Source organism: Colletotrichum chrysophilum, assembly GCF_026319265.1.
Source record: "Colletotrichum chrysophilum strain AFK26 chromosome Unknown scaffold_284, whole genome shotgun sequence".
NCBI lineage: Eukaryota > Fungi > Ascomycota > Sordariomycetes > Glomerellales > Glomerellaceae > Colletotrichum > Colletotrichum chrysophilum.
The window spans coordinates 1-17139 of NW_026517571.1; the positions used below are offsets into that span (position 1 = coordinate 1).

General features: G+C 51.7%; 7 protein-coding genes across 7 annotated transcripts; 2 read left to right on the top strand and 5 right to left on the bottom strand.

Annotated features, from left to right (window-relative positions):
- Positions 1–1502: 1502 nt before the first annotated feature.
- COL26b_014031 (uncharacterized protein) lies at positions 1503–2403 on the bottom strand (the record flags this gene model as incomplete). Its single annotated transcript, XM_053186611.1, has 3 exons — positions 1503–1724; positions 1782–1923; positions 1979–2403. 3 exons carry the CDS (start codon positions 2401–2403, stop codon positions 1503–1505), a joined length of 789 nt encoding a protein of 262 aa, XP_053029437.1.
- Positions 2404–3317: 914 nt separating this feature from the next.
- Positions 3318–4772, top strand: COL26b_014032 (uncharacterized protein; the record flags this gene model as incomplete). The annotated part of the gene is made up of 3 exons (XM_053186612.1): positions 3318–4304; positions 4363–4466; positions 4520–4772. The coding sequence occupies 3 exons, from the start codon at positions 3318–3320 to the stop codon at positions 4770–4772; spliced, it is 1344 nt and encodes a 447-aa protein (XP_053029438.1).
- Positions 4773–6406: 1634 nt separating this feature from the next.
- Positions 6407–8170, top strand: COL26b_014033 (uncharacterized protein; the record flags this gene model as incomplete). Its single annotated transcript, XM_053186613.1, has 2 exons — positions 6407–6414; positions 6610–8170. 2 exons carry the CDS (start codon positions 6407–6409, stop codon positions 8168–8170), a joined length of 1569 nt encoding a protein of 522 aa, XP_053029439.1.
- Positions 8171–9008: 838 nt separating this feature from the next.
- COL26b_014034 (uncharacterized protein) lies at positions 9009–10039 on the bottom strand (the record flags this gene model as incomplete). The annotated part of the gene is made up of 2 exons (XM_053186614.1): positions 9009–9097; positions 9157–10039. The coding sequence occupies 2 exons, from the start codon at positions 10037–10039 to the stop codon at positions 9009–9011; spliced, it is 972 nt and encodes a 323-aa protein (XP_053029440.1).
- Positions 10040–12174: 2135 nt separating this feature from the next.
- On the bottom strand, positions 12175–12495 carry COL26b_014035 (uncharacterized protein; the record flags this gene model as incomplete). The annotated part of the gene is made up of 1 exon (XM_053186615.1): positions 12175–12495. The coding sequence occupies one exon, from the start codon at positions 12493–12495 to the stop codon at positions 12175–12177; it is 321 nt and encodes a 106-aa protein (XP_053029441.1).
- Positions 12496–14705: 2210 nt separating this feature from the next.
- Positions 14706–15221, bottom strand: COL26b_014036 (uncharacterized protein; the record flags this gene model as incomplete). The annotated part of the gene is made up of 1 exon (XM_053186616.1): positions 14706–15221. One exon carries the CDS (start codon positions 15219–15221, stop codon positions 14706–14708), a length of 516 nt encoding a protein of 171 aa, XP_053029442.1.
- A 565-nt stretch (positions 15222–15786) lies between these two features.
- On the bottom strand, positions 15787–16638 carry COL26b_014037 (uncharacterized protein; the record flags this gene model as incomplete). Its single annotated transcript, XM_053186617.1, has 1 exon — positions 15787–16638. One exon carries the CDS (start codon positions 16636–16638, stop codon positions 15787–15789), a length of 852 nt encoding a protein of 283 aa, XP_053029443.1.
- Positions 16639–17139: the final 501 nt, after the last annotated feature.

Genomic DNA, 17139 nt, shown 5'->3' on the forward strand with positions numbered 1-17139 from the left:
TATTATTATTATTATTATTACTATACTATTTTAATTAATAGTATAAAAAAGGGAATAGTTAAATTAGCTAAATATTTCCCTTAAAAGTTAGATTTCTTTAATCTAAATACCTATAAACTTTATATTATAAGTATAATATTAGATCTTAAATTTAAAATCTACTGTTTTAAAAATAATAAGCTTTTATACTATTATATTACTATTAAAAAGGATATTATTAATTTATTAAAAAGAAAATATAAATTATAAGTATATATATATTTATTATCTTTATCATGTATTAACTTACTAGTTATATACTAATATATTAATTTAAAGTTAAAATAGAAAAAGATAGTTCTTTAAACTCTAAAGATATATTAAATTCTAATATATTTTATAATTTAAACTTTAATAATAACCTTTATATTAATAGTAATATTATTATAGAAGCTAAATATATTAGTTATTTAGTTAAAAAGCTATTAAGATAAAATATAGGTTATTTTATTAATATTAATATATAATTTAATATTATATATATTTATTAATATTTATTAATATTTATTGATAGTTACTAATATTTATTATAAGTTAATTCTTTATTTTACTAAAATAATAATTATTATAAATATCTTATATTAGTTATTTTAGCTAGAAAGTATTTAGCTATTCTAACTACTTTTACTCTTATAAAAAGGGTTTTTTCTATTATTAATAATATAGCTACTAAAAATAAAAATAAACTAAACCTTTATACTATAATAGAGTTAATCCTATTAAAATATTAGAAAATTAAGGATTTAAAGGAATTAGAAGAGATATTCTTAGATAACTTAGAAGAAGAAGAAGAAGAAGAAGAAGAAGAAGAAGAAGAAGATTAATTAGTTAGATTTTTATATATATGGTTTATTTAGTTATAAGTTGTTTTATTTAATTTATATTATTTTACTTACTTATAAACTATTTATATTAATAGTCTTATAATATTAATTAATATTAATAATTATATAGTATTTACTTATATTAATAATTATATAATACCAATTAATATTAATAATTATATAATATTTATACTAATTTATACTAGTTAACTAGTCTGACTAGCTAGTTGACTTAGCTTAACTAGCCTAGTATTAGTTAATAAGGTGACTTAACTAGCCTAGTCCAAGTCAGCCTATTGACTTGACTTGACTTGACTAAATCCCAACCCTGGGCCCGACTCGACCCCGCCAAATCCAAAGATGCACCGACCGACCAGAACTGAAGAAACCCACGCACCCCTCAGTTACCTACCTTACCTAGGTACCTACGGCACGTGTTCCCGTCTCCAATATGCTGCGGGTGCCTCCCGAAGGTAGGTAGGTATCCGTAGGTACCTAGGGTCAGATCTTGGACATCCTCCCTGCAGCCAATCGTGCACCTCCGTCAACCGGAATGTCGACGCCGTTTCTGTTAAGCATCCATCAGCTTCTTCTGCCCGTCCGAATCTTGTCATCCATCGCCAGAAGGGGCACGAATACTCACACGTACTTGCCCGCAGGCGAGCAGAGAAAGACTGCCACGCCTGCTATGTCATCGGGCTCACCCAATCTGCCCAGAGGATTGTCCTTGCTGAGCTCTTCCACCCCGCCCAGATTGCTAATGAGGCCCTGCGCCAGCTTCGATGGGAAGAAGCCGGGCGCGATGATGTTGGACGTGATGTTTCTCGGCCCGAGCTCAACCGCCAGGTTGCGACCGAGATGCTGCGGCAATCACACATCAGCAAATTTCATCGTGGTCAGATGAGATACCCGACTCACATTCGCAGCCGCCTTGGAAGTGGAATACATGATAGTGCCGTGCTCCCCTACATGCGGCACATTGTGACCCGCCGTCGAACTGACAATCAGCACCCGAGCCGGATCTTCTTTCGACGCCGCTAATTCGAGCAGCGGAAGCGACCTGTCGCCATGTCAGCAACCCGGTCCGGCTTCGTCGACCGATTCTTCGCTCTCACTTTTGCACCAGCTCGAACACGCCTCGCACATTGAGGTCTAGGATTTTGACTGAGCTGCTTGGCGGAGCATCTTCAAACTTGGATCCCCAGGCTGCTCCGGCGTTGCACACCAGAATGTTCAGGCCTTTGCGACCAACAATATCCTTGACCTCACCAGTCAATCGAACGATGTCCTGCGAGTCAGCCACATTGGCGGCTATGCCTGTCGCCTTCCCTTCAATTCCCGGAATTTTGTTCAGTTTCTCAACTGCCTGGTCAATGCCTTGATCGCCGCCGCGTTTTCGAGCCGTGATCACGACCTGAGAGCATCCCGCAAGGAGGAATGCTGTGGCCATGTGGAGGCCAAGGCCGCGAGATCCGCCTGTGACCAGCGCCGTCTTCCCTTCGAGGGAGAAGGCGGATCTAAGGTTCTTGAGTTCGGACATGATTTTTGGGAACAAAGTCTCTGCAGATTGAAGGGCTCGAGAAGAGAGCGAACGAGCATGCGTCTCTGGATAGAGACAAGGGTGATCGCCCAGGCACTCTCACGGTCAAGACCCTCGCAATATGAGGTCTGTCAGCATGGGGCCTCCAAACATGCGGTGCTCTTCGGCTTGCCAGAGCTTTTTCCGTGGTTAGCATCGGCCACGTCGGGTTTATCCCAAGGGAGCTCCCCAAGTACCCAGGAGGATCTAGGGGTAGCTACCCCAGACTTCCCCAACTACCTTACTACCCCGCAATCCCGCTACCGACGCCATCCCGAGGGAGCACACGGCCAAGATGACGGCTTGCCATGCTAACGCCGTCTCTCTAGCATCATGATAATTCCCAATTCCCTTCCTTATCAGGTGAAACAAACACAGACCGTCAACCAGCTCCCTCAATTGAAGACGCACAAGCCCGCCCCCGGCAACTTTGTTATCGCCATTCAGTTCTTTCCAAGGTCTGGTTTTCGATTCCTCAGAGCAAGCACCGATTCAACATGGTCATCACGTCACCTTACCCATCTTTGGAATTGCCCAAGACAAACCTACTGTCGTATTTGTTCCCTCGTGATGGGGTGTTATCGGACGAGCCCCTGTGGATCGACTGCAAAGATGAGGGTATCAGCCTCTCCCCCAGACAAATGGAACAGTGGGTAAAACGCCTCTCCTTCGGCCTAGAACGACTAGGCCTCCGGCGCGGAGATGTTGTCATGATTTGCACTCCAAACCAGATATATGTGCCTGCTGCATACCTTGGGATCGTAGGGGTGGGATGCGTCTTCAGTGGTGCCAACCCGGCTTACACAGTGTCTGGTGGGTCTCCCCTTTACGCGGAAAGGGGCATGAGCTGACATCTGAAAGAACTCGTTCACCAGATGACCAACACCACCGCCAAGCTCATCCTAGCACATCCCAATCACCTCGAACAGGTGCTTGAGGCAGCAGCCAAAGCCGGAGTCCCAAAAAGCCGCATTTTTCAATTCTCTGACGCCGAGAACGAGACCAGGCGTGGCATTCCCGACTGGAGGCACATGATTGGGACGCCAACGGAGGCGGACTCGTATCAATGGCCGGAGCTGAGTCCTGAAGAGTCTACCAAGACTGTGGCCACGATCAATTACAGCTCCGGGACAACCGGTCTTCCCAAAGGAGTGTGCGTGTCGCACCACAATCTCATCGCCAATGTCGAACAAACAATATTCATGCGATACGCAGAGAAACCCTACGCCTTTGAAGCACGCCCTCAGGAGAGATGGGTTGGCTTTCTTCCACTATACCATGCCTATGGTCAGCTCTACGTCATACTCATGGCCGTCAAACTCCATGTCACCGTCTACATTATGAAGGAGTTCAGATATGAAGACTTCCTGTTCGCAATCGGCAAGTATAGAATTACCAGCCTGCAGGTAGCGCCACCAATACTGGTCATGCTCTCTAAGCGGCCTGAGACGGCTCGCTACGACCTCTCGAGCGTGAATGAGGTGCTTTGCGGAGCAGCCCCATTATCCCGAGAGCTTCAGAATGAGTGCCAACGGAGGTTCAAAATTCAGATAAATCAGGGTTGGGGCATGACGGAGGTGACGTGCGGCGCTATCCATGTGCCTGGCGGCATCAGAGATGATACAGGCAGCGTCGGCAGGCTCGATCCCAATTGCGAATGCAAGTTGGTTGATGAAGAAGGCAGAGAGGTAGCCTTTGGTCTGCCGGGCGAGCTGTGTGTTCGTGGACCGAATGTGTGCCTGGGCTACTGGCGAAATGAGGCTGCCACGAAAGAGGCGCTGGACAGCGAGGGTTGGCTAAAGACGGGTGACATCGCCATATGTAATAAAGATGGCTACTTTTGGATTGTAGACCGCAAAAAGGTAAGTGTTACCATGGCTTGGAGGATCTCATCCGGTGTTCAGTCTGACATGAAAGTAGGAGCTCATCAAAGTCAATGCTTTGCAGGTCGCTCCTGCAGAATTGGAGGCCGTTCTTCTCGAAAATGAGCACATAGCAGATGCGGCCGTCGTTGGAATTGTCATGTACGTCCGAATAAGGTCTCCTGAAGCTTTGAAACAACATTAACGCGAATCAGCGATGGCAACGAATGGCCGAAGGCTTACGTGGCGGTACAAGAGGCGTCCAGGGGCAAAGTCAAGCCCGAAGACATACAGGAGTGGGTCAAGCCCCGGGTTTCCAAGCATAAATGGTTAGCGGGCGGCGTTGCGTTTGTGGACGAAGTGCCCAAACTTGCAAGCGGCAAGATTCAGAGGAAGACTATGCGGGAATGGTCCAAGAGGGATGCTGCGGCACTGGCAGATACGAAGAGCGCCAAAGCAAGGTTGTAGAATATCTGTGTTCCTAAGCTTCCAGGGACACAGCAAGATCTTTGTGTAACCCCACGCATAGCGACGTGTTTTGTCTAGAACCTTGCCAATAATCGTCAAGACGCTACCATCAACCTTCAGACGGTGCGTTGGGTATTGATTACGTGCAGACACTAGCTCTTGCTTGATGAAAGACCTGTAAATACCAGCCGTCAAACCCAGGCAGCGACCCTCACGAGCAGCTAGATCGCCCGGGGAAGCAACTCGTCGCCTCGGTCGTCAACGTTGATGTTAGGTAACTCAACGGGCAGCTGCGACATGCGACCCCTCACCGAAGGCGAGATTCGGATTTAGCAGCATGACGGACCCCGTACCCCGTCTGAACTCATCGCCTATCTGACATGGGATGTGCATTGGAACCAACGGGTAGCATCCAATGTTGATTACTACGTCAAGTGTCCATCGCCTCTCCATATTGGCCCGAGCTCCTCCGGTTGAGGTTTCCCGGCTGCGTCCCGTTGCTTTTGCTGCCCAGCCCAAGACTCGCCGCCCCCGCTCTGCCGGTTCCGCACCTCTTCATCCGCATCCTCGACGACAGTCTCACGAAAGTCAATCACTAAAGCGACGGGACCAGGCCCGGGGTTTCTATCTCCAGCAACCTGGCTTCATCGTCGCGTGCCACGCTACGGGATAAACATTCTATCCCGGGAAGCCGCCATGCATTCTACTACAACCACCCCCTTTTGAACTGCCGAGGAACATCTCATCCATGCCATCAAGTGTTGCCGCCTTGTCAAAGTCTCCCAATCATACCGGTGGCATTAACGGTAGGATCTTAATGCGGTAGGCCTGCAGTTGCTACTGTAGGTTCGGAATGCCAATCGGCCAAAGTTAAGCCTTGGGGCCTTCGTCTGGTCTCTGGGAATCTTGGCCCAAGCGGTGCCATCACCTCAAACATGACTTGTTTTCACTCCAAGTCTCGTTCCGACTGAGTCATGGTGGCTTGTTGGCCTGACCAGAGCCGTGCTCTCTCACGAGATCCCCTGACTCGAGATGGTTGAGATCGCTACCAATGCCGATGGCGGCGAATCCAACCTGCTACTCACACTCCAGTCACACGCCCAAGTGAGCCCGCACACATGCGGCAGGCCATGCAATCGGCCGTCCTCCAGACCGCCCAGCAGCCCCGCCCAGGACAAGTGGTCCACTCCGTCTGTTTGGAAACCGTTTGTGGGTCATGTTCCGTAGTTTCTCTCGGTTCTTTCGTTGCGTCGAGGATCTGAGAGGCCGAGAATGTTACTCTTCCAGATACCACTGGCTTCATTGCGTTCTCTGCCGGAAAATGTTGTGCAATCGTCGGTCATGACGTTGGGATATGCGATGCCGAACCTCCCAGATGACCTATATCAGCAACCATCCAGCTAACCCTTTAGTCTCGCCGTCCTTTGACAGACCATGCTCCGATCCATCAAACTTCTTTCTTTGACTTCTGTCAGTTTTCGTTCGCCTTGGCATCTTCCGTTTTGTCGACTCCCGTCACGCTCACTCGCCGAAAGGTGGTTCAACCATGGGAGACTTCTTGCTCCCTCAGACCGCGCAACCCGGAGATCGGGATGCGACTAGACGGCTATCGGCACCCATTCATAGCGAACGCCATGTTCGGGTGATTTGCGTGGGCGCCGGCGCCTCCGGCTTGTTGATGGCGTACAAGCTGCAGAAACACTTCCACAACTACTCCTTAGTATGCTACGAAAAGAACCAGGCAGTCAGTGGTACATGGTTTGAAAACAGATATCCAGGGTTTGGCAACTCTCATCATTGCCTTTTGACGTATCAACTAACTCTGGACGTTCCCCAGCTGTGCCTGCGATGTACCTTCGCACAATTACACCTGGAGTTTCGAGCCTAAGCTGGACTGGTCAGCCGTATACCCGCCGGCGCCAGAGATTCGAGAGTATTTCGAGAGCTTTGCAAGGAAGTACTCGCTGGACCAGTATATCAAGCTGCAGCACCAAGTAGTAGGGGCATTTTGGAACTCCAAGGAGGGGGGCTATGATGTCCACGTGAAGGATACGCAGACGGACACCACTGTCGTCGACCATTGCGACGTCCTCGTCAATGCTGGCGGCATCCTGAACAACTGGAAGTGGCCTGCCATCCCTGGACTTGACAAGTACAAAGGCACCCTCCTGCACACAGCCAATTGGGATGACTCCGTCTCCTTGGAAGGCAAGCATGTCGGCCTCATCGGCAATGGATCCTCGGGTATCCAGGTACTGCCCGCAATACGCGACAAGTGTCACAAGGTGACGACCTTCATTCGCGAACCGACGTGGGTGTCCCCTGTCCAAGGACTCGAGCAGCACCAGTTCAGCCCCGAGGAGCTGAAAGATTTCCGCGAGAAGCCTGGAGCGTTGATGGAATATCGCAAAAACATTGAATCTGGCCTCAACGGGCAGTTCGGGATCTTTCTGAAGAACAATAAGATCAATCAGGAGACGCACGCCTACATGCTTCAGCAGATGAAGGAAAAGCTCAACAGCCCCTACCTCGAAGACAAACTCATCCCCGAGTGGAGCGTTGGCTGCCGCCGTCTCACCCCTGGTGTGAACTACCTTGAGTCTCTCACAAAGCCCAATGTCGAAGTGGTATACGGCGAGATCACCGAGGTAACTGAGCGCGGGTGCGTCAGTGACAACGGCCAAGAGTACCCTGTAGACATTCTCATCTGCGCCACCGGTTTCGATACATCCTTCAAGCCGCGCTTCCCCGTTGTCGCTCCATCGGGTGAGAACCTCCAAGATAAATGGGCCGTCAATCCGGAATCGTATTTTGGAATGGCCGCGTCTGGCTTCCCCAATTACTTCCATATGCTGGGCCCCAACTGCCCCATAGGCAACGGCCCCGTTCTGTCCGCAATAGAGGCACAGGCCGACTGGATGCTCAAGATTGTGGATCGGTACCAGACCAACAACATTGTCGAGTTCGCTGCGAAGGAGGAGGCTGTGCGGGACTTTGTCGAGTACAAAGAGTGGTTCATGACCAAGACGGTATGGGCAGACCCGTGCCGTTCGTGGTACAAGCCGCGGGCCGATGGGCCTGTTGTGGCGTTGTGGCCCGGCTCGACACTTCATTACATTGAAGCTATCAAGGAAGTTCGATTTGACGACCTCGACGTGAAGTACGCCGGCAATCGCTTTTCGTGGTTGGGCAATGGGTACTCTCAGACGGAGCTTGATGACACCTCGGACTGGGCATACTACATCAGAGACAAGGATGATGATCCACCCCTGACCACCGCCGGAAAGCGAAAGATTCTGACTAGGAGCGGATCGGTTAAGGGTAGAAGTCTTGTTTCTTTCAGTGGCAAGCCGGAGGACGCTGAGCCTGGGCCGGCTAAAGAGATGGCCCGCCTATGATGGATGTGGTGTTGGAGAGAACTAATGCTTCTGAGCAATTTCAGTGATGACACAATACTAGCTGTGAGCGAGCAACTTACATAGCGTTCTGTTTATGCACCAGACATTGCATCAATCTGCTTCTTTCCTTCACCTTAATCGTGACGTTCACTGGGTGATGAATCAAAGGCGGTGACTTCCCAGGTATGTCTTGACAATCGACGAGGGGCTCGTCTGATGCTTACTGCACGTCGTGAATCAGAAAAGAGCAATGGTCTCGTCACCGCTCGTATAAAGCCACACACAAACGACCGTAAGTGCGGACACGGAAGCTTTAGAAGACACCACTTTCACAATTCCCGAGCTCCAGAAGACATCATGGTCAGCACAATCCTGCCACTGCTATTGGTATGGAGTTTGTTGGGCGCTGGGGTGTTTGCAGAGAAAACCAGCACGCCAAACACAGGGTACGTCAGCGGAGGGGCCGTTGCTGGTATAGTTGTCGGTGGCGTGTGCGTTGTTGCACTCATGGGGTTGGCCGTCCACCTTGCACTTAAGAACTCTTGGTAGTTGGAAGACAAGGGAATGGTTCATTCGAGGTATTGAGCCAACCTCACAGACGAACACCCAAGCATGATCGCCGGGACACATGCAGTAGATGGTTCGGCAGTCAAACTTCCACGAAGTTTCGCCTCATCGAGCTGCCACGCGGGGTCACAGGTTTGGTGAACCAGAACATAGGCGACCAACGAATACATACATCGCATGGAGTCGAGACGGGGTCGCAGAAGAAGCCATCTGGTCGGAGAGGTGAAGTGGTAGTGGGTATTTATCAAGACCATTATAATTGAGCCGGATTCTAGGCCGTCTCGGCTTCCGCCTGTTCTGCGTTCTGCTTCTTCGCTTTGTCAAAATCCGGCATTACTTTGGGTTCGTGCCCCAGAGCGACTACATCAACGTCAGTCAATAACCTGGCATTCCTTAGCTGGAGAAGGGATAACACTAACGCCTATCGAAGAGGAAGTATGAAGTGACGAGAAGGATGGGCATGGCGACCATGGTAGCGGTCCACTTCCTCGCCGCCGAGCCGTACGCTTTACGGTATTCTTTGCTGCCTGGAGCCGGTGTTTTTGGGGTCTCCGTCGCCGCGGAAGATGGCAGAGTGGTCTGACGAGCTTCAGGCCGCGCGGGGGCAATTGTAGGCGTAATATTGTGCGCGACCGGCGTGGGAATTGCTGTCGGGGCAGTCTTAGACATGGTTGACGCGGACGGAACGGTGGGGTTTGCGATAGGTGCCGCCGTTGTAGGGGCCGAGGGTGTCTTAGCAGTTGTCTTAACCGATGTTGCTGCAGCGGCCACAGACGTGGCGATCTTGGGCTTTGTTGTAACGGCGGCGGGCTTCGAGGTAGTGACCTTCGCAGCCGTGGCTGTTTTCGCGGCGATCGCCTTCTTGGGCGCAATCGCGGATGTTGCAGTCGTAGTCTTCGCCGCCGTCCTCGTCGCCGTCTTCGTAGTCAGGTTGGCAGCGGGTGCAGTCGTCTTCTTCACAACCTTCGTGGCTTTCGCAGCTGTGCTCGTGGACGTGGCGGTCTTGGGCGCTGTAGCAGCAGCGCTTGTCTTGGAGGCCGCGGCGACTGTGGTAATGGGCTTCTTCGTCGCGGCAGCCGCAGTGCTGACACTTTTCTTCGTTGTCGTCGTCGTCTTCTTGGCTGCCGCTGCAGCCGCGGTGGTCTTCGGGACAGCGACCGTCGTGGTCGTGGAAGTCGTGGCCGTCTTCGCGCGAGTCGTATAGCATCGTTCCGCTAGGAGCCCCGCGCGACGCGGGGTCTGGGCGGCAAAAACACGCCAGGCGGTGCTCGTAAGTGATCGAGAGAGAGTCATTAAAGCCATGGTGAGAATATCGTTACAATAGCTGAAAGATCACACGGTTGCCGGCAATGTTTCGTTTCAAAGCGCGGTAGGTGTAGCTCGACAATTTTTTTTTCGACTCGCATTCGGTCTTGAAGAGTCATCTCGCTGTACGGAGAAGAATAGACAGGGATGTGGTGCCGTTAATTGAATTGCGCCGTCAACAGATCGGCATTATGGGCGCAGAATGCGACTCTAGCTCGGGCAAGAGCGCGTTCGCGTCGTGATGGTTCATGCATTAGAGATTATCGTCAAGCCAGAAATGTCGCTGACATCAAACTGGACACCTAGATCCGTGGACGCAGCTGGCGCCAGGTGGTGCCGTGCTTATCGGACACTGGGCAGCAGTAGGTTCCTTACCTTACCTAGGTGGATCAGGTTTTTCCGTCAGGAGCTTCCAAAGTCTTCACGCTTGAGGAAGTCAATGTCAACGACGTGCTATCCTAGTTGGGGGTCTCCTCCAAAGCTCAGATAACCACATGCTGGACGAGCATATACACGAGAACGTACAGCTGTGGGCATTTGGCAACAAGGAAATAGCCCAGGCAGTCGCACGTGCTGCCGGCGTTGGACTCTGGTTCTCGCTCCCAGCATCTCCAGCAGGCCCTCCACGATGCATGGCTGGGAATGTCGTGAGTCCCATACAAGGGTGCCGGCTACCGGACCGTTGTTTGATATTAGCTGGTAAGGTCATGTTTGTGAGGCTTTTCCCGCTCACCCTCGTCGGGCCCAGTCCAGCGCGGAATGCTTGTCGACCAGTTGACGGTACCTGCCGGCAAGTGGTGGCACAAAGGTTGGTACTGGGTGGATTCTCCGCTTCGCACCTTAGGTGTACTGACTTGAAAAGGTGTACAGCCTCGATAGCCTAGTTGGTGAGGGATCTTGTCATGATGATTGAGAGATACTCACAACTTTGCTCGGTACATGGGCTGACGGTGACCGAGGAGGATTTGGCATTACTCAGCATCTCTCTACTACATCTCGGTCAAAGACCAGCACCGGCAGTGCTTGCCTGAGCAGAATTCAAGTGGCTTTCTACATCTCTTGTCTTAGCGACGCCGCCAGTGGCCATCGCTCATCGATATTTCGATTGGCCCTCGACTAGGCTGCTCTTGGGCTTTGGCGATTCCGAAATTTGAAGGCAGGACGGCAAAACCAATTTATACCGCGGTCGCCCAACTAAGGCACAGAAGTTTCTACCTACGGAGATGCCGTATCATCGGTTGGGGGTGAACACCTGCTTTCAGCGTCTCCACGAGGGCGCCATTGCGCATCCAGAATCGAACACCAGGGCTTCTGGCGTCTCTTTGGGGATTTGACCCTATATGCAAGTGCGTACAGGCCCAGTATTGCCAAAGAGTTGCAACGAAACAACAGCGGGAGGCCAGGGTCATAAATGAAACGAGATCGCGTCGATCTGGTCATCCCTCAAGGTGTTGCATGGCAATTGTCGAGAGACTTTTGCAGTACCGAACGGCCTGGACGCATGCTATCGAGCTGAGGATGGTGCCACCAGGACGCGATGGCAGTTCGCTTGAGAGTTTGCGTAATTGCAAACGGCCCAATTGGGTGCTGCATGTTCCCCTGTATACCGCTTTTTTCCTCTCCTTTACCGACAACAATGCAGTGCTAACCTTCGAGCAATGGCGCGGTGGAGGAGAAAAATAATTGGGGATCAAGGGAAACCCCGCTCGGGTAAGTGAGACACCCTCCGTCCAAGTTGTTCATCATGGCCTGATCATCTGCAGATTGATGTAGCAGTGAAGTGCAAGTATCCATGCCCACAGTCAATCCATGAAACTACGGCTCCCTACGGCGGCATACGGTATGCGGTGGGACTGGGCGTTGCCGTCAATTCAATCCAATTACGCCGGGCTCTCCGCGAAACCAGAAAAGAGAGGGCGGGTGAGTATTTGACCTTTTTCTTGTTTGTTTCTCTACTTGTTGCCGAGATTTTTATGAGATCTCTAATGCATCCTTTGTATCTCTAGAGCTTGATGTGGTATCATCCTTCCCCTCACCGGTGTCTCTACCGTTCCTTTCCCCACATGCATATACACAGACAGTTTTAGGGTTGACTTCTGCGTGGCCACCCTTTCACCAACATGTTTAGATTCCTACTTGGTGTTGTTAAAGCGCTCGATTCCGTTCTTGATGCGCTTGTCAATGCCCTTGGCCATCTTCTCGAGGGGTAGCCTGTCATCGATGCGCTTGACGATGCGGGAGACAGGGGGTTCAACGCGCTTGATGCCTCTCTCAGCAGCCGGGGTGAAGTACGAGATGTTTCGCTCCCAGCGAGGAGCCCACTTTGTCGTCTGCATGGCGAGACGCTGCTCAGCGCCGGGCAGCATGAGGTAGATGGGGAGAAAGGCACCGACAGTGGCGACACCGTAGCAGAGAGTCTCGGTGGACTTTGCGGCAGGAATACGCGGAGCCATTGTGAAATCTGCAGGAAATGAAGTCGAATTAACAACCAAGCCAAAAGGACAGGCGGGCGTTGGTACAGTGTATAGCGGGTAGTGGGTGACAATTCGACGATGTAGCGTCGACGGATGCACCAAGGAAAGCCACGCTGTTCGTACCTTTCGATTTGTCTCGCGTAAAAAGGATAATAATAATAGGCTCCTAAGTACTACGGCTGGTCGAAAGAATTTGAGGTGTTGTAAGCGTTGCAGTTGGCTCAGCGTTGGTTGATGCGTTTCTCGAAGTAAATGGATGCAGCGGTTGAATGAGTCTGAAAGATGGAAGAGATGATTAGATGGATGAAGACATGTCGCACAGCGGGAGTCCATGGGGAAAAGCTACGAGGCAGATGGCGTCCCTTTAAGGAATCTCGGATTCAGGGGCAGCGCCTCGACATCTACCCGTCTTGAGCGTGCGGGGTAAGCCAGATCATCACGCGGACTGCCAGCCATACGTCGCAGGCCAACGAGGAGGCGAGGGGAAGAGGGGCAAGGAGAGTATGGTGAGTCCAAACGAGGGAAACCAAGCAAAGCGAGGAGACGCACGCACACCCAGTCGAAAAGCAAACCAGGGGCGATGCCTTTGTCTGCGCTTGTGTAGGTAGGGGCAGGTCAGTCGCCTGGTGCAACGCTACAGACATGAGTGTGGGCAGATCAGTGACGCAAGCATGGCCTGGTCGATAGCGATTCGGATACCGTTGACCGGCGTGTACCTCCTGGCGGTGGTTCAGCGAACATACCACCTCTGCAGCACCAGAATGTTGTCCAAACTGGCCATTTCCGTGGGTTCTCGTTCGAGCTCGAGTCGAACCGTCTCCCTACCTAGATAAGGTAGGTAATTAGATAGACGGGTCGAGTGCTAGAATGGAAACAAACACAACCTACCGAGGGAACCCTGATGTGTCTTCCGAAAGTGCAAAGCGCCCGCAATGGAGGCAGCAGGAGGCCACCCCACACGAACCATCCAGGCCAGGAAGGTCCGAGGCGACGTGCTGAAAACAGTCTTCCAATTGCATGAATGACATGCCGCTTTCCTCTGGACTCTGAAGGTGTCGGTGTGCTGAGGTGAGCCGGCTGCAGCCAATAAAAACAAAGACGGGCAGGGAGAAGGCACGCCGGCGCAGACACACGACTACTGTGGGGCGATGAGCAACAGGGGACCCGCCTGAAACCCACTTCCCCAGACGCTGTAATTCCGGGGAAAACAGCGCTAAACCTCGAAGGCGCACAGGATCCCCAGCGCGCCCCCCAGTGGTCCCGATACCCGCGCCCACACCACAGCTGGGTGCAGCGGCACAGCGGGAGACACTGGGCACCGCACCTCCCGCCCCCCTCAGGGTCCACCCGCCTGGTAGTGTCGCTGATGCTGACGACGTGGACTCACAATCAATCGGAAAGCAAGACGCAGTCCCAGCTTATGCACTTTGATGCTGAGTATATGCCTCCAATTCCTGAGGGCACATTCGCACAATGAGGGAGGGTCTGCGGCGGTGACTTTTGACGGCGACCGTAAAGATCAGTGCATTAAACGACTCCTACCCTACCTGACCTGCCACATTTGTCTCCTAGTTACCCGACCAAAGTACACATATGGGTTGGACGCAGCATGCATGGCAGTGGTACTTTAACCGATGGAAGTATTAGAGAGTGGGCCCGGGTATGTGCCGGTACCTCCGGGAAGGTAGATAGCTTGCGTTGGATCGTCGCCCAGCCCGCGCCGAATGGGGTCAGGTGGCAGAAACCCCGCCCTATGGCGTGCCAGGCATCAGGTCTGGCTCATCTCACGATGTTGAGTCAACACACACCAAGTGCCAGATACCTTGTTCTCTTGCATGTGAAGTGGAGTCGTAGACTTTCAGAGCCTCAACCAAGATAGTAGTCCCAGCATCACTTTCACCATGCATGAGCCGAAAGAAGTCTTGCGAAGCAATCGTGAACTCCGGCCATTCGGATACTTCGAACACCGCTGCTATCCCTCACAATTGCACGATCTGTTGAGTGCCCTCGGCCCACCATTCGTTTTCCCTCCGACAGCCAATCTCAGGCCCAGCCTCAGAGCCGTCCTGTGGTATCCAACCCATTTCGAATCAGGAGAGAAGATGAGGCTCGAGATATATGCACATACTCTTCCGACCGGGTATCCAATAGCACTGCGCATCCAATCCTCGCCAGTCAATACTCGCCGTCTATATCACCGATGGCACACATATTGAGCTCCCAATCTGCAGCTTGTCGCAGTTGAGCTTGTTATTGGCCTTGACCAGATCCTCCACTCTCATCTTGTGTTTCTCTGCAATAGCCCAGCACGTATCACCTTTATGGATCTTGTACGGTACCGCCTGTCCACCACACTGAGGCAACTGCTCCGAAGGCGTCCGGTAAAGCCACCAGGTAAGCAACATGAGGAATAGCCCGATGATAAGGAAGAAGTTGAGCAACGGTTGCCAGCCCTGTCGCCAATTCCTTCTCTCCTCCTCCCACATGTGGTGTCTGAGGGCAGCGTCGATGGGCTCGTGGCGCGAGGGTCGTCCACCATGCGAAACCTGCGTCAACTGGCCGTAACTGTTGCCTGGGGCACCCTCCCAGTAGCTGCCGTCTGCATCACGGTATGTGTATATCTGCGTGTCCGCATCGTAGCCCACTCGCTGCATGCCGTCGGGCAGCCGTTCTTCGTCCGTGTCGTAGCGGGAGAAACGAGACATGATCGGAAAGTTTGGAGGCGATGGGTTCGAAGGTAGGTAAATGCAGAGAAAACGGATTTTTGCAATGGTCTTTCTCAAATTCGACCAGCTCCAAGTCCTTCTTGTAGCGGGCGTTGTTTTGATGAACACGCAAGCAACATGTAATGACTGCCGTGGCTCATCCAGGGGGCTGAGTTACTGGGGCTGAGCACCAGTCACACCATGCAGACGTCATTTGGGTAGGTGTCTGCTTATGTCATACCGAGGATAATCCGATAAGCCGGTGCGATCGCCGCCTCACCGGAAAGGCTCTTCCGACTAGTGCAGCCAAGGCAGTTCCTCCGTGTCAAGCACTCAATTGTCCGTTGGCGAAGCATCTCGCCATTTCTCCATTCAAATTCGCACATCAGATTTCAGCTCCAGTAGCTAGACTTGTGATGGCACCTGCCCGCAGGTGCCATAGTGGTCTATGCAGCCTTGCCGCCCAGCCCTTCTCCACAGCTAGTTTCTCCCGACATCACCACTTTCGCCCAGCTACGTGCCTCGTCCGTAATTCATGGCTTCCTCGAATGAGCCATCCATTTCCTTACGTCTCTTTGAGACAGGTCTTCAGAAGGTCCCTCTGGATAATCATGTCTTTCCACGAGACCAACTCGTCTACGTCCCAGTTCACCCACACGAATCGCCCGTTCAGAAACGCAGCCTTCTCTGAGGCTGCCCATACCACGAAGTCCGCTGCAAGCTTCACATCAGTTTGGGATCTGTTCAGCTTGGACTTGGTTAGCATGGCCGACTGCACCGCCCCGGGATGGAGTGAGATGACGCGCGCCTCTGACGCTGGTATTTCGATGGCGATGACTTCCGCCATCCGCAGAATCGCCGCTTTGCTCGATGAGTAGCCACTCAGGCCAGGCATGCTTGTATCGTGCGCCGCTCTAGTATTGATATTGATTATGACACCCGGAGTGCTGGCCCTGTGTCCTCTGCGGTGTCGGAGGTAAGCCTGTGTGACAACAGCTGTACCGAAGACGTTGGTCTCAAACGCCTGCCACCAGTCTTTCAAATCCGCGTCGACAAAAATATCTGGCTCCGGGAGGTATCCGGCATTGTTGACCAGTATGTCTGGAGACCGTTCCATTTTGGAAAAGGCGGCTGCGACGTCGTCCTGGTTTGACACACTCCCCACATGGATTGATACCCTCAGATTGACAAACTCCGCCGCAAGGTTCTCAGCGGTGTCCCTTAGTGTAGACTCATTTCGACCCATGAGAATGAGCTCGGCCACGTTGGCTTCGGCGAATGAACAGGCCATGGTTGTTCCAATTCCTGAGCCACCTCCGGTCAACAGGACCGTCTTGCCCGAAAACTCCTCCCGGACTAGAGTTGGTGACACTCCTGGATAGGTCTCGTAATGTTCTGACTTGATGAAGGACGCCATGGTGAGATCGGAGTGTTCTTTGGGTAGGTGTCTGGTCGTTCCACGTCGAGGGCCCGCGTGAGGGTTTATAGCAGACCGTCGCTGGTTGGGTCTATGGCGGAGACATGGACAGCCCAATGTGGGTATCCTTTTGTCTCCTTCAGAGCAGCTTCTGGGAAATATGCCTGGCTGGCAAAACGGATGATGTGGCTGCTACAGCTCGACGGTCAATGCGGCCCTATTCCCACAGGTAACCAAAGGCCTGAATGGTAGAGGTCTGAGCATGTTAGAGTTCAGGACTTCCGTGAGAATGATGCCACAGATGTCCTGACTAATGAGCCTCAGTCCGGACGGCAACGGTTGCGATGTCGAGGCCTCGGTCGTAGTATTGATCATTACATGAAAATTTCAACTGCTCTTCTACCTTACAGGTTGTATTGTATTGAATTCGCGTGGTAAGGGACATGAGAGTAGCCTATTGCTCAATTTTTCACTCCATGTGGAGTACCCATACTAGGTTTG